At 35.4% G+C, this 15,064-nt stretch overlaps 1 protein-coding gene across 3 annotated transcripts in view; it reads right to left on the bottom strand.

Moving 5' to 3' along the window:
* The window catches only part of LOC106081175 (transcriptional regulator ovo), a 124,491-nt gene extending 109,960 nt beyond the window's left edge, over positions 1-14,531 (bottom strand). For 2 of the 3 annotated variants that reach the window (XM_013242960.2, XM_013242961.2), the window contains exon 1: positions 12,409-14,531. In XM_013242960.2, the coding sequence (XP_013098414.2) occupies positions 12,409-13,090 (682 nt within the window). In that variant the 5' untranslated portion in view covers positions 13,091-14,531. The remainder of the gene's footprint in view (positions 1-12,408) is intronic. The other variant, XM_013242962.2, reaches the window with a different exon arrangement.
* Between the last annotated feature and the right edge of the window lie 533 nt (positions 14,532-15,064).

Here is a 15,064-nt window from a genome sequence, read left to right as displayed (position 1 = left end):
TTAGAATGCATTTTAGCCCGGGCGTTTGGCATCACCTCCCACATTTTCTATGGCTTCAATCAGCCCAGGCCATGTGATAGGACGGCCCTAGTGGCACTGGGTCTATCGAAGGCATTCGACACGGTTAGCCATGTCAAAATAATTGAAGACATTGCCAACACGTCTCCCCAGCCAGGCCAGAAACGCTCAGTCGCGAATTATCTGCCAGTCATTTGGTCATATGTGAAACAGTGAGTTCCACGGGGAGGCGGGGTGATATCCCCGATAATTTTTAACCCCTTACCTTTTCTCCATTCCATCCGCTCTAGACGGCATACAGCAAATCAAGACACAGGAAGATATTTGCCACTAAATCTTCCAACGCTTTATTCCCTACAAATACGCGTGAGGTGAATAATGAGCTGAAGGTTTTCGTATGCATTTTAGCCCAGGTGTTTGGCGTCATAGGTAGGCATGCCAAAGTGGTGTCATTTACTTTCATTGACTAGATTATATATACATAGGTTTGTGTCTTAAGTCTTTTGTTTAAATGGGTAATTTTGTACTTTCAGTTCAAAAATTTGATTAAGGAGGAAGTCAAGCGTGCTATTGAATTTTGTTTGGCATCATAGTTGGACATAACAAGGTGGTGTCATTTCTTATCAATTGACCAGATATATAGGTTTGTGTCTTAAGTCTTTTATTTAAATGGGGAATTTTGTACTTTCAGTTCAAACTTTTTATTAAAGAGGTAGTTACGCGTGCTATTGAATTTTGTACCCAATCGTCTCTTAACAAATCCTACTTAAAATGCTTGAAAGTAGACAATTTAAGTTTGCTTCTTAAGTTTTTGGTTTTCAATGGAAAATGACATTTTCGATAAGAAAAATTTGCTTTCAGAAAAGATAAAAGTGGATTATGAGAAGAAGGTTTACTGTATTTTATTTATTGATATTAAAACAATTTAATGAAAACTTTCCGGTTATTTGCCTCTCAGGACAAAAAATTTTGATTAGAAATAATTTGATTGATTTTAAGATGTTATCAAAAAGTTTAATAAGGTCAAAGGTCATTTTTGGGAAAAGATAAGTTTTAAATTAGTGGTAGTTCGTATCCCCTCCTAGTGCTGGCGATATTTGTGAGGTCTTTTGCCATGTAAAAACTTCTCCCCAAAGAAGTGTCGCACTGCGGCACGCCGTTCGGACTCGGCTAGAAAAAGGCGGCCCTTATCATTGAGTTTAAACTTGACAGCACTCATTGATCTGTGAGAAGTTTGCCAATGTTGGAATGTTCATGGGCAAATTTGCATTTTTTTTTGCAGCTCGTATCTTAAGTCTCTTTTTGTCCATTTTATTAAAGCAACTCTTATATAACAATTAATTGGGGAATACCGTCTGGGTGACATGGTCTGTGTTACGCAATCAGTGTTACGTTGTCTGCTTTACGTTGCCTGCCTGACGTTATTTACCTTACGTTGCCTGACTTACGTTATCTGTCTTATGTTGTTTGCCTTACGTTGTCTTCATTGTGTTGTTTGCATTACGTTATCTGCGTTACATTGTCTGTATAACGTTGACTGAATTACGTTGTCTGCGTTACGTTGTCTGTCTGACGTTGTCTACCTTACGTTGTTTGCTTTGTGGTGTTTGCGTTACGTTGTCTGTGTTACGTTGTCTGTGTTACGTTCTCTGTGTTACGTTCTCTGTGTTACGTTGTCTGTGTTATGTTGTCTGTCTGACGTTGTCTACTTTACGTTGTCTGCTTTGTGGTGTTTGCGTTATGTTGTCTGTGTTATGTGGTCTGCGTTACGTTGTCTGCGTTACGTTGTCTGCGTCACGTTGTCTGCGTCACGTTATCTGCGTTGCCTGATTGACGTTATTTACCTTACGTTGCCTGACTTATGTTGTCTGTCTTATGTTGTTTGCCTTACGTTGTCTTCATTGTGTTGTTTGCATTACGTTATCTGCGTTACATTGTCTGTGTTACGTTGTCTGTATAACGTTGACTTTATTACGTTGTCTGGGTTACGTTGTCTGTCTGACGTTGTCTACTTCACGTTGTCTGCTTTGTGGTGTTTGCGTTACGTTGTCTGTGTTACGTTGTCTGCGTTACGTTGTCTGCGTTACATTGTCTGTCTGACGTTGTATAACTTACGTTGTCTGCTTTGTGGTGTTTGCGTTATGTTGTCTGCGTTAGGTTGCAAGAGCTAACAATGTATTCAGTATAGGGCAGTACCTTAAGTTTGAAACTTTAAAACAAAAGACTTAAGAAACAAACTTCATATAAAGGAAAACTTAGGTAAAACTATCTTGCTTATTTGCTACCATCAAAGGAATCTTATAGCAATATTAGTTAAAATCGTCAAAAATACTGAAAGAAGAATTTGTATAACAGAATTTTAAACAAACAAACAGAGGCTTCAAACAATAATTACTAAATTTTTGTTGGACACTTTTACACAAAACTAAATTTTGGCATATTACTGTAGATAAAATTAGGACACAAAATAATTTAAGTAACATATGTTGAGGCCCCCGTAGCGCAGAGGTTAGCATGTCCGCCTATGACGTTGAACGCCTGGGTTCGAATCCTGGCAGGAACATCAGAAAATTGTTCAGTGGGGGTTATCCCCTTTTAATGTTGGCGACATTTGTGAGGTACTTTGCCATGTGAAAACTTCTCCCCAAATAGGTGTTGCTCTGCGGCACGCCGTTCGGACTTGGCTAGAAAAAGGAGGTCCCTTATCATTGAGCTTAAAATGGAATGGAACAGCACTCATTGATTTATATGAAGTTTGCCTTAGTTACTTAATGGAATGTTTATGGGTAAATTTGCATTTGCAACATACATTAGTATTGGTCAATAGGAAATCACAAAAACCTAAAGAGCCCCAAAGCAAACCACAAATATGCCAAACAATAGAAATTAAACTCATTTTCATTTAAGAAATGCTACTGAATTCTAACAAAAATCTCCTCCACAGATAAACTAATGAAACTGCATATTTATTTTATATGGCTTTAAGAAAACGAAAAAAAAAATTAAGCAATCTTAAAAACTCAAAAAAAAAGCCAACCAATTTTAGGGGGTGTGTTAAATCAACAAATAAAACAACAATGAGTGTGACATGGCTTTAAGTGTATAATTGCTAACTTAGATTAGCTGTTATAAACACATATTTATGGTCAGAAAACATATGTTGATGTTGTTGTTCTATGATATGGTAAAGCTAACAAAACGTCAATTTTCATGCCAAAATAAAGGAGTAGCATTATGGTCCGGGCTTAGGGGATTTGTTAGCATTTTGATAGTGGGTTTCACTCAAAATTGAAATAAAAAACTGCAAAAAATCACCACAATGGTTTGTTTTTTTTTTTCACGGGAGACTTTGGATATATGCTTAGGGTGTGGGTGTTTGATATCATATATATAAGCCATAGGGAGCCTTATTTGTGGCTTTTTGTGTGTGTCTTTTTGCGGTTATTATAAACAAAATCTTTGTTAATATGACAGCTATTTATTATCCAAAAAAATGTTTATATACATATGGTTTTGTTATTATGTATTTTTTGTTATGTTTCTTTGAAGTTGAGATGTTGTTTTTTGTTTCGGATGTGAGTGTGGCAAATTCAAGCAAATTCTTTAAAATATCAATCACTTTCATTGAATCACCCAAAACAAACAATAAATGAAATGAAATGAAATAAAGTTGAAAAAATCTTTTTATCATTATGATAGATCACATCAAGATTCCAATTATTTGCCATTAGGAAAGCGAAAACACATCAACATATCTGTGGGTAGGTTAAAAAGAATCTTGGCAAAAATTCTGAAAAAAAAACAGTTTTTTGGTTTGGTAGTTGTCATAACAGATAGTTTGATTGTTAATCAAGATGAGGGAAAAGAACAAACATATTTTCAAAAAAAAAACAAACAAATATAGAATATATTGGGTTGCCCAAAAAGTAATTGCGGATTTTTTAAAATGAACTTTAATCAAATATACTTTTTTTACACTTTTTTTCTAAAGCAAGCTAAAAGTAACAGCTGATAACTGACAGAAGAAAGAATGCAATTACAGAGTCACAAGCTGTAAAAAAAATTTCTCAACGCCGACTATATGAAAAATCCGCAATTACTTTTTGGGCAACCCAATATATAAAAAAAAATGTTAACTCTACAAAAAAAAAACCAAAAATCATTTAACAAAAAATATTTATAGTGGGTTGTTATACCTTACATGGTAACTCATTTATCTTTTGCCATTAAAAGAATGAACATTGTAAACAATCCCAAATCCATGGCTTTCTTTTCTTTTTTCCTAAACAAATTTACATAATCATGTCTAAACAATTTTATAATTCAATTAATAAACTATCACCAGAAATCTTTGTTCATTTCAAAGCCCAGTGGATATATGGTAGGTAGCCTTAGTTTTTTTTTCTTCGATTTGTTCTACTCCTAATAAATATTTATAAATTAGTTTTTCTTTTCTCACCGCTCTAGCATGACTACTGTGTGTTTTTCTATGTTTTGGCTGGTTAGCTTTTAAAATTAATTAATATGTTGTCTGTCAGCTATTCAAGCTGAAGTTGGAATAGTGGAAAAATGTGATTCCAGTTTACGCTTTAGATTAAAGAAAGTTCTGACTATAATGCTGTTGAGGTGCTGACTAGGGCTACGGTTTATGTAGGGGTTTGGATTGGCTATGGGTTCTTGTCATCTAGTGTTTATGTTTTGTTTTGTTTAAGCTTGGAATTTGAACATATTTTTGTAGAAACACACATGACAGCATGTTTCTGGCAAGGGCTATGCATGGTCTACCTCCAGTCAAGATCATGTGAGTGATATTAATATCTTTTATTATGTTTTGAGGAGAAATTGAAGAAGTATTCTTTGGATAAGGTGTTAAATATCTCAGCATGTAGAATAGTGTTGTGAGTGCAAGGTGTAAATTTTGATTTAATGCTGGAAATAATTTAACTTGTATAAAAAAATATATTTTGTTAGAGTGTGTTTTTAAAAAAAAATATTAAAAAATTGCATAGGATGTTGTTTAAGTATCACAAAAATGAGCTGCGTAGCCAGGAGCCTCAACAGTCATATTGATATGAGCATACCAATGATAGTGAACAAGAAAGTCTAGGCCCATTTTTAAAACGGAACGTTTACCAATGGTTGCCTTGTCTAAATCCAAAAATCTGTTGACCAGGCGACTTCATTTCAGTAACTTTTGAATAATCAAATCTTTTCGCTTAACATAATTTTAATGGTCATTAGCTCGTATCCACTTTGCGGAAAAAAACAACTAAGGTAATCATATACATGACCGGCCTGTAACAGGCTTACATAAATAATAGCAAAGAACTAATATGCCACTGAGCACATGTGACCTGCAAACTATATCAACTTTGGCAGCATTGTTCTTGTTATTGGTATCCTTCAAAACGGTTTCGAATGACAACAACAAAACGTCCACCTCACCAGTGGATGGGAAGCCGAACATAAAAAAGCCATAGCTGTTGAGATCGATTGGATTTTACCCATTGGAATTGGTATTCACTGCAATTGTCAAAGAATACTCGGCCCATATGCCAGCAATATCCAAGTATAAACTGATCTGAACCCAGGGGCCTAATCCAACTCCTAGCGCCAAATCTCAGCAAAATCGGATAATGATGGATTTAATGGGCCTAAGACCTTAAATCAGCGGAGGTTATCCCCTCCTAGTGCTGGCAACATTTATGAGGTACTAAGCCATTTGAAAAAATGGTATAACAAAAATTTGCCCAGCAAAATTCCATTAAGGAACAGGGGCAAAGTGTTATGTCTAAACGAACAGGGGCAAACCTGTCCCTTAGTCCGTGAGTGCAGTCCGATTTAAATTTAAGCTCAATGATGAGTTTCCTCCTTTTCATAGCCGAGTCCGGACGTCGTGTCGCAGTGCGATGCCTTTTATGAGGAGAAGTTTTTATATAGCAGGTATCGCACTGCGGCACGCCGCACTTTGGTGCGGACAGAGGAAATAGGTGGCGAAATTCAAAATTTTCATGTGCGCCTACGCAATTTTGGAAGAAGCTATTTTATGTAAAACATTCCAACGATTTCAAAAATGCTAACCATAAAAATGTCAGATTTTTGGTTTAAGAGACACGGCCGTTCAAAGTTCACCAGTTATTGATTTTCAAACGAAAAACACAATTTTTTGTCTTTTGTCTTTTCAAGTGTTCTATCTCGAAAACTAGTTAAGGGATTGCCATTTTTGATTTTATCCGTGGATGGAAATACTTAATAAGTGTAGAATTGTAAAAAATAAAAATAATAAAAAGTCCCATTTTTTCACTATTTTTAACTTCGATGGAAAATAAAACAAGTACAACCAAAATAACCCTCGCAATAGTTTTCAAAATACGCTCTTTGAATACCTCGTAACATAATTCAAAATAGTTTGGCTGCTCGTAATTGCCCAATTTTTTTTTTTTTTTTGAGGAAAAAATGTAAAAAGACTTTGTTGAAGAAGTGTTTGGAGGTCATGCTTCACAGTCGAAAAGTCCTTGGAATAATTCTATAACATAATTCTATAACTTGACATAGTGAATGTGGAGATGGTTTCCAATAATTATGCCAAATTTGGAGACCCCAGTAGGTCAAGGGACTGACATGGGGCGTGAACGTAGATCACCTGTAGCATTTAAAATTTTGATGTGCTGCCAATTAGACACTTATAGGCCGATCGTCATGATTGGAAAAGATAGAGCTCTTAAAATCCTACAAAAACATGTAGTCTGGAAAAATTATAAGTTTTTATTAAATATTGGAGTTACAGCATAATGAATGTCAAGGTATCGTCGGAAATTTTTGGAATCATTTTAGATGCTGAACATTTGTCTGTCATACACCGTTTATATCATTCAAGTATCTTACTCGGGTGAAAAAAATATGATTTTTACGAAAAAATATCAAACCGCACCATTGCGCTCCGTTCGGAGTCGGCTAAAATAAAAACCGGCCCCCTATTATAGAGCTTTAACTTGAATCGGGAGAAGTTTGCCCCTGATATGTGAGAAGTTTGCCTCTGTTCCTAAATGACATGTTCATGGATTTTACATAGGACCTGAAATGGATATTTCGATGTGTTGCTAAAGCAATGACAAAATGAATATAGCCTCATCCTTTGGTGGTGGGTATAGAAATATAAATTGCCGAATCCGTGCCGAATCTTATATACCCTCCACCATGGATCGCACTTATCGAGTTTTATGCTCGGTATTTCTTTTTAGACAAACAAAGAATATTGAATAAGAACTGTTATGTTATAGGAGCTATATCAAGTTATAGTGCGATTTGGACCATAAATGAATTGAATGCTGTACAGAAGTCATTGTGTAATATTTCAGTCCATTCGAATAAGAATTGCACCTTGTAGGGACTCAAGAAGCAAAATCGAGAGATCGGATTATGTGGGAGCTGTATCAAGCTATGGATCGATGCAGACCATATTGCTCACGTATGTTAAGATTCATGGTAGAAGCCGTTGTACAAAATTTCTTCCAAATCGGATGAGAATTGCGCCTTCTAGAGGCTTAAGATCTCAAGATCCCAGATCGGTTTATATGGCAGCTGTACCAGATTATGTTCCGATTTGTGCCATACTAAGCACAGTTGGTGGAAGTCATAACAAAACACCTCACCCTTAGCGGCTCAAGATGTCAAAATCCAAGATCGGTTTATATGGCAGCTATATCACGTTATGAACCGATTTGAACCATACTTAGCACAGATGTTGGAAGACCCAAGATCGCTTTATGTGGCATTTTTATCAAAGCAAAGACCAATTTGGCCCATTTACAATCACAACCGACCTACACTAATAAAAAGTATTTGTGCAAAATTTCAAGCCGCTAGCTTTACTCCTTTGAAAGTTGGCGTGCTTCCGACAAACAGACGGACAGACATGGCTAGATCGACTTAAAATCACATGACGATGAAGAATATAAATACTTTATGGGGTCTCAGGCGCATATTTCGAGGTGTTACAAACAGAATGACGAAATTAGTATTCCCCCATCCTATGGTGGAGGGCATAATAAAGCAAAATAAAATAAATTAAAATAAAAATAAATATCTTAGCCAAGGAGAATTAGAGGACTTACAGAGCCTTGTTTCAAAAGCGTGTTCTATACTAAATACTAAATTTCCCATGAACATTCCATGAAGGAACAGGAGATACTTCTCTCATATCAATGAGTGTAATCCGATTCAAGTTTAAGCCCAATTCTAAGGGGCCTCCTTTTTTATGCCGAGTCCAAACTGCGTGTCGCATAGTTACACCACCTGGTAGAGAAGTTTTAACATGGCAGGATACCTCAAAAATGTAGGCATAACCACCTCTGAAAATTTTTTTTTAATTTCATGTCAGGATTTGAACCCTGCCGTTCGGCGTCATAGGCGGAGATGCTAACCTCTGCGCCATGGTGGCCTCCATACAGTACTCAATAGTCGTTGGGTATGAAGAGCACCTTAATCAATTTGATAAAGGTGTTGATGAAGATACATGGCGTATCAGAAAACGTGATCCACCATGACAGTCAAAGTGTTTTGACAACCGCAAATACTTGTCTAACATTTATAAGTTCTTTTCTATGCTATTCTTAAGAATAGAAAGCATTGAACTTGATCTCCATCTGGAATATGTTCGAAAAATCAAGAAAAGTTTTTAGAGATCAAAATAAAAGAGCACAAACAGAAAAACCAAACGAATCGCACCGTCGCTGTGCTCTAGGTCAATGTGGCCTAAACACAAAAAAGCACTTCAATGAATGTCCAAATGTACAATATAAGGAGTTCGGCAATGTTGATGTGTTTGTTGTTCTTAGCATTGATGATTAGTTTATATCGGAATAGTGGAAAGTAAGGCTTTCTTCTGTCTTACTGCACTAAGGAGAGTCAAAGGACTTATTGAGCCCTTTTTCAAAATAAAGCCGTGCTCTACTCTACACTGTACTAGTCTTTGAGAATATAGAGTACCTTAATCCATTTGACGAAGTATCAGAAATCGCGATCCACCATGTAAGTCAGAGTTTTGACAACAGCACACTTCTGTCTAACTTTTATAAGTTTTTTGCCGTGCTATTCTTTGAATAGAAAGTATTGTATATGATCGAAAAATCATAATAATTTTAAATAAAATAAATTAAAATAGAGAAAAATAAGTAAAAACGTGTAAAGTTCGGCCGTGTCGTACACTGGATAGCCACCATCAAGGATATAATAATCATCCTATTTTATTACAACTGCACTACTATATCCATAGTTACATCTAAACAGAAGCTGGTCTCGATCATATTTTACTCAGGTCCCGAAAACTCGTATACAAGCAACAGTATCAGCGAAATTAGGCAATAAATCCGCTTTTTATGGGGTTAAAACCCTGAATGGAAAAACGGTCTATAAGACAGCTTTATCGATATAGTCTGATTCTTATTTAGGTCAGATGTCGGGAGGCTTAAAACAACTCATTGATTCAAATTTCAGTAAAATCGGATAATAAATGCTACTATTATGGGGCCAATCGAGAGATCGGTCTATATGAGAGCTATACCCACATCTGGACAAATAAGGGACAGTTTCAAAAAATTGAAAGGGCCAAATACAACTCACTGTTCTAAATTTCAGCGCAATCGCGCCTTTTATGGTCCCAAGTCTTTAAATCGATTTCCCGATTTGACTTTCTGAGCTCTTACTAGCCGCAATTTTTGTCCGAATTTGAGCGTGTGTTGCTTTTTCATGACTTCCAACAACTGTGCCAGGTAAGATCCAAATCGTTCTATAACCTGATGTAGCTCCCATATAAACTGAACTCTCGATTTGACTTCTTGAGTCCTTACAAGCCGTAATTTTTGTCCGATTTGGCTGAAATTTTGCATGTGATGTTCCATTATGACTTCCAAAAACTGTGCCAGGTGCGGTCCAAATCGGTCTATAACCTGATGTAGCTTCCATATAAACCGATCTCCCGATTTGACTTATCGAGTCCTTACAAGCCGCATTTTTTGTCCGATTTGGCTCAAATTTTGCATGCGTTGTTCTGTTACGACTTCTAAAAACTGTGTCAAATACGGTCTAAATCAGTCTACTGCCTGATATAGCTCACATGTAAACCGGTCTCTCGATCATTCTTGTTCGCTTCCTAGAAGCTTTAATTTTTACTGGTTTGACAGGAGATTGGTTTGTAGAATAAAATTATGCCATTAAACAAAATTTATTTTGTATAAATTTTTAGAAGAATCCATAGTGGTATAAAAATAGAAAAATTTTGGAAAATTTTAAAGCTGACACGGAAGATAGTCCTATAAGTTGACAAAAAACTATTTTCATATTATTTCTCATTCGAGACGAGCTTAATGGTCGAAGAATTTTTTTTAAGTTGCGATTCTTTGATTCGTTAGTTTGTTGCTGTGTCCAACAAGTTTCCTTGATAAGTAGCAAATATGTTCCTTCGTGATGTATAAAGAGCCAACAAAAGATTCAACATTTTCTTAGTATTTAATAAAAATTAATTATAGAAAAGGTGATTTTACCGGTTCAGGTAAAATGAAAAAAAATTGACAAGAGATATTTTAATGAGATTTCATTGACATCATGTAAGGAAATGCTTTGAAGAGTAGTCGACTTGTCAAAACTCATCATTTCGAAAAATTCTAAAATAAATTGCTCGTAAAATGTTTGAGAATGAGATTACTAGAAACTGTTTTGGTACATGACAGCCATTAAGTTTTCTGCATCTGAATAAAATATATCTCGAAAGGTTCACTGTTGCAGGTACGATTTTATAGTGGTTGCAAAACAGAAATATTTTGGCACTCAAAATGTAGTATTTTGGGAAATTTTAAGAAAAAAATTGTTATATATATATATATATATATATATATATATATATATATAGGTATATATATATATATATATATATATATATATATATATATAATAATTATTTTTTTAACTTTCCAATTTTATTGAGATTCCATTCAAGGATATTGTCCGGCTTTCGACCATAGTTTCTATTCAAAGAATAGCATAGCAAAAAACCTTTAAAAAGTTAGCAAAAGTGTGTTGTTGCTAGAAGCATTTGACTGGATATCTGTATCGCGATTTCAATTTCAATAAATTTTTTCAAAAAATCTACAAATTTTTTTTTTTTGGAAATGAAAAAGTTCTATTTCCCTAAGAGATTTTGGACAAGTGAGTCTTCTATAAATAAGTTAAATGAATACACAAATTCACATTAAAAAATTAAAAAAAATATATTTTTGGCAAAATTTTTAAGAAATATTGCGATTGCGGCCATAATCAGCAGTTCAATGGTAATGCGGGTTGCCTCAATGCGTGCCCCGATAGCAAAGATAGTAGGGTGCCCGGATTGCCAGTGCAGCCATTGTGGGTCCGATTCCCACCAGATACCTTGAACTGTCGCTACTGGGGTATCGCAATTGACTTGAAATTGTCTAAGTGAGTCTGTAAAGGACTTCCACTCTTACCTTAACTACGTCAAACAAACGAAAATGTAATTTTGCCAAAAAATTCAATATTCAGACCCATATAAATGTCGATTATTTCATCTCCATTAAAATTCTCTCATTGTTATTTAAGTAAAAAAAAAATATTTCATCTCCATTAAAATTCTCTCATTGTTATTTAAGTAAGAAAAATTTAGATTTTTTAAAAATATCACTTTAAGAAACAAAATGTGTTTAAAAATGTCGAGGGAGAATGCCTATAAAATTTACATAATACCAAATATTCCACTCATAAACGTTTCCGTTTTTTCAGCAGTTCTCAAAACAATACCATCAAAGGTGCCTTTAAAAGTAATGAAAAAAATAACAGGCAGCTAATAATGGTTATAATCAACGAGGATGGTCATTAGGACCCCAGCAACATGCGTCTGTAATAATAATTTCCGATATATGTATGTAAAGAAAAATTTTAATCACTTGCTTAGAAAACCAAGTGAAATAATTCAAAATGGAAAATTCTTCTTTTTTCTTAAAGATTTCGTTTAAATACGAAGGGCTAAGAGCACATTTTTTATATCAAATGTGTCTCTTATAACAATTGGTCACATATAACAAAAGACTTAAGAAACGAACTTTTGTTTTGTATATGATTTCCTTTTAAAATGCTCTCTCTCCTAATTATCAGCATTCTAAAATAAATTCTTCAAATTTGAAGCCTTGGCATTTCTTTTAAAGGTTCTGCAAATTTGCAAAAATTGTTTAATTTTGAAGGCTTTAAATTCGATTTCCCCCTTTATGTAACTAAATTCTACCTAAAATTTACAACATTTCTTTTCTCTCCCCTTCCTAATAGCTTCAAAAATTCTAATTACCATTGGAAACCAAAAAAAAAAGAAGTGCATTTGAAACTTACCTTCATTATTCTCTTCCTTTTCCTTATCAGCATTATTGCTGTCAACCTTATCTATCTCCGTTGCTGCTATAGTTGTTGTAGTCGTAGTCGTCGCAGACGGCGCTGTTGTCGCCACTGTCGTTGAGGACGCTGTTGGTGATGCCGCTGAAGTCCTTAGATTACGATGATATTGATGGAAACGTTTACGGCCCAAATAGGTTAATGAGGATACCAAACTCAAAGGTTGTTCCTCCTCATCACCCTCATAGTCTTCGGTTGCACGCAATTTTGAAACATTCGATGTGACATTGCAGGACAATGGGGATTTTTTGTGTAAATCTAAGACATCACCTATGGGTGATTGAGAACGCGAGCGGGCCAAATTAAGATTTTGCTTTTGTTGCTGCTGCTGATGATTGTGTATATGCAAAGCTTTGAGGGAATCAGAGGTGGAGGCGATATTCGAAGGCGAGGGTGATGCATTGCGTGAACGCGGAAAATCCTTCGCCTCGGCAAAGGGCTGGAGACGCGCTTGATGATATGACGGTGGAGATGTTGAACGATCACGCTCACGATTATGTGAGGGACTAAGCGGTGGTACCAGACGATCATCATCGGTTTTATCTTGTAAAAGATTTTGTGATTCTAATAGACGTTGCTGCTGCTGATGCAGGCGATTTTTTATAAGGAAAATTTTCGGCATTTTGTTGAGTTATGTTTAAAGTTAAAACGAAATGTTTTAGTTGTTTTCCAATCACACTTCACTTGTTTGTTGGGTTTGTTTTGGTAAGTATTTTTCTTTTTTGTAATTTAACAACAGTTTTAGCAATTAACACTAATCCTTGGTGTGTTTAATTGCTAAATTAACTGTTAACACAATTTTTTTTTTGTATTAATTTGGATGATTTTTGTTTATATTTTGGATTTTTTTCTCATTGTTTAAATTTAGTTTTAGTTTTATTATCAAAAAATTAATTTTTGTTTTTACTTTTCACTCAAAACACTTTGTCACTGGTATTTTGATGATATTTCTTTAACTTCCACATTTTTACAAATTGTATTTTTCCCCAAAAATTTGTGTTAAAATACTTTTTTTTTTTTTAATTTCCAACACAATTCTGTTATTTGTTTAATTTTTTAAACATTTTCATTCTTTGTGTTTTTTAAATTTTTTCTTTAGAAAAATTTTCCAATATTCTTTGTATTCCATTTGTGGGGATTTTTCACATTTCCATTCTCTATGTGTACTTAGGAATGCTTTAGCTTGGATTTTTCTTCTTTCTCTGTTAGTTTTCTTTTATCCCAACCAAAAGGTGTAAAATCTTCTTGAACAATTTTTGTTTTTTTTTCTCTCTTTCTATGTGTGGTAAAAGAATAAACGCGTGTATCCTCTATGACGGTTCATCTCTTACTAAACAAGCAACGGGTCTAGTGTCTATTCAGACAGCGCACACGGTACGGCGGCATACACATTTAACTTAGAGTAATGGTTGTTGTTGTTGTTTAGTAGTTCTTCTGCTTCTTCTGCCTTTTTTTTCTACTATATAGTCGCTGTCGTCGTCGTCGTCTTCACTTGTTAACAGTTCCGTTGCGTTTCATAGCAAAATTGTGTGTGCATATGTGTGTGTGTCTGAATTATTCTCAGGTGTATAGGTGAGAAGAGCGGCTTTGTGCACATTTTTTTTATTTTCGCCTGCTAGAGTCTAAGGAGCGAATCTTAGAAAAGTGTACGGAGTCGTCGTTTCATTTCGACTTTAAACGACCGACATTGATTGTGTGCGGTATGTACGACAAACACCGCTGCTTTAGTGCAAACAACCGTAAGCCGCGTTGTTTCCAAGAGTAACGTTTCAAAAGGAATGACGACTTAGTTCATGGGGAGAGCCGACATTTGCCGCAAAATCAACGGCCATCAATGGTGATCACATATACGCTTCTTGCTCTCTGCTCTCAGTTACCTGTATGGTGGTTGGTAGCTCCAAGCCCCCTTTGTAATTATTTACGCTGATCGTAAGCCGAACAGTGGTTCAATGGCTTTATTGTTTTTGGGACAATGAAAATTTGAAATTAAATAAGAAAAAAGGTGCTAAATTCGACCGAGCTGAATCTTATAAACCCTACACCATGGATTGCGTCGAGTTCTATTCCCCGAGAGATACTCTTTTTAGGCAAACAAAGGATAAAAGATAAGAATTGCTATGCTAGTGGAACTTTATCAAATTATGGTCCGATTAGGACCATAGTTTGAAGAAGCCGTTGCACAAAATTTCAGTCATATCGGATAATAATTACGCCCTCTAGGGGCTCAAGATGTCCAGATCCCAGATCGGTTTATATGGCAGCCATATCAGGTTATGAACCGATTTCAACCAGCACTTAGCACAGTTCGGAACGTGTCGTGCCAAATCTCAGCCAAATCGGTTAGGAATTGCGCCCTCTAGAGGTTTAAGTAGTCAATACCACAAATCGGTTTATATGACAGCTATATCAGGTTATGGACCGATTTCAATCATACTTGGCACAGTTTTTGGAAATCGTAATAAAACACCTCATGCCAAAACAGATGAGAATTGTGCTTTCTAGTGGCTTAAGAGGGCACGAACAAAGATCAGTTTATATGGCAGCTACATCAAAACATGAACCGATATGACCCATTTACAATGCGAATAGCTCTACT

This window comes from Stomoxys calcitrans, chromosome 4 (genome assembly GCF_963082655.1).
Source record: "Stomoxys calcitrans chromosome 4, idStoCalc2.1, whole genome shotgun sequence".
NCBI lineage: Eukaryota > Metazoa > Arthropoda > Insecta > Diptera > Muscidae > Stomoxys > Stomoxys calcitrans.
This window is presented reverse-complemented; position numbering and strand designations above follow the sequence as displayed.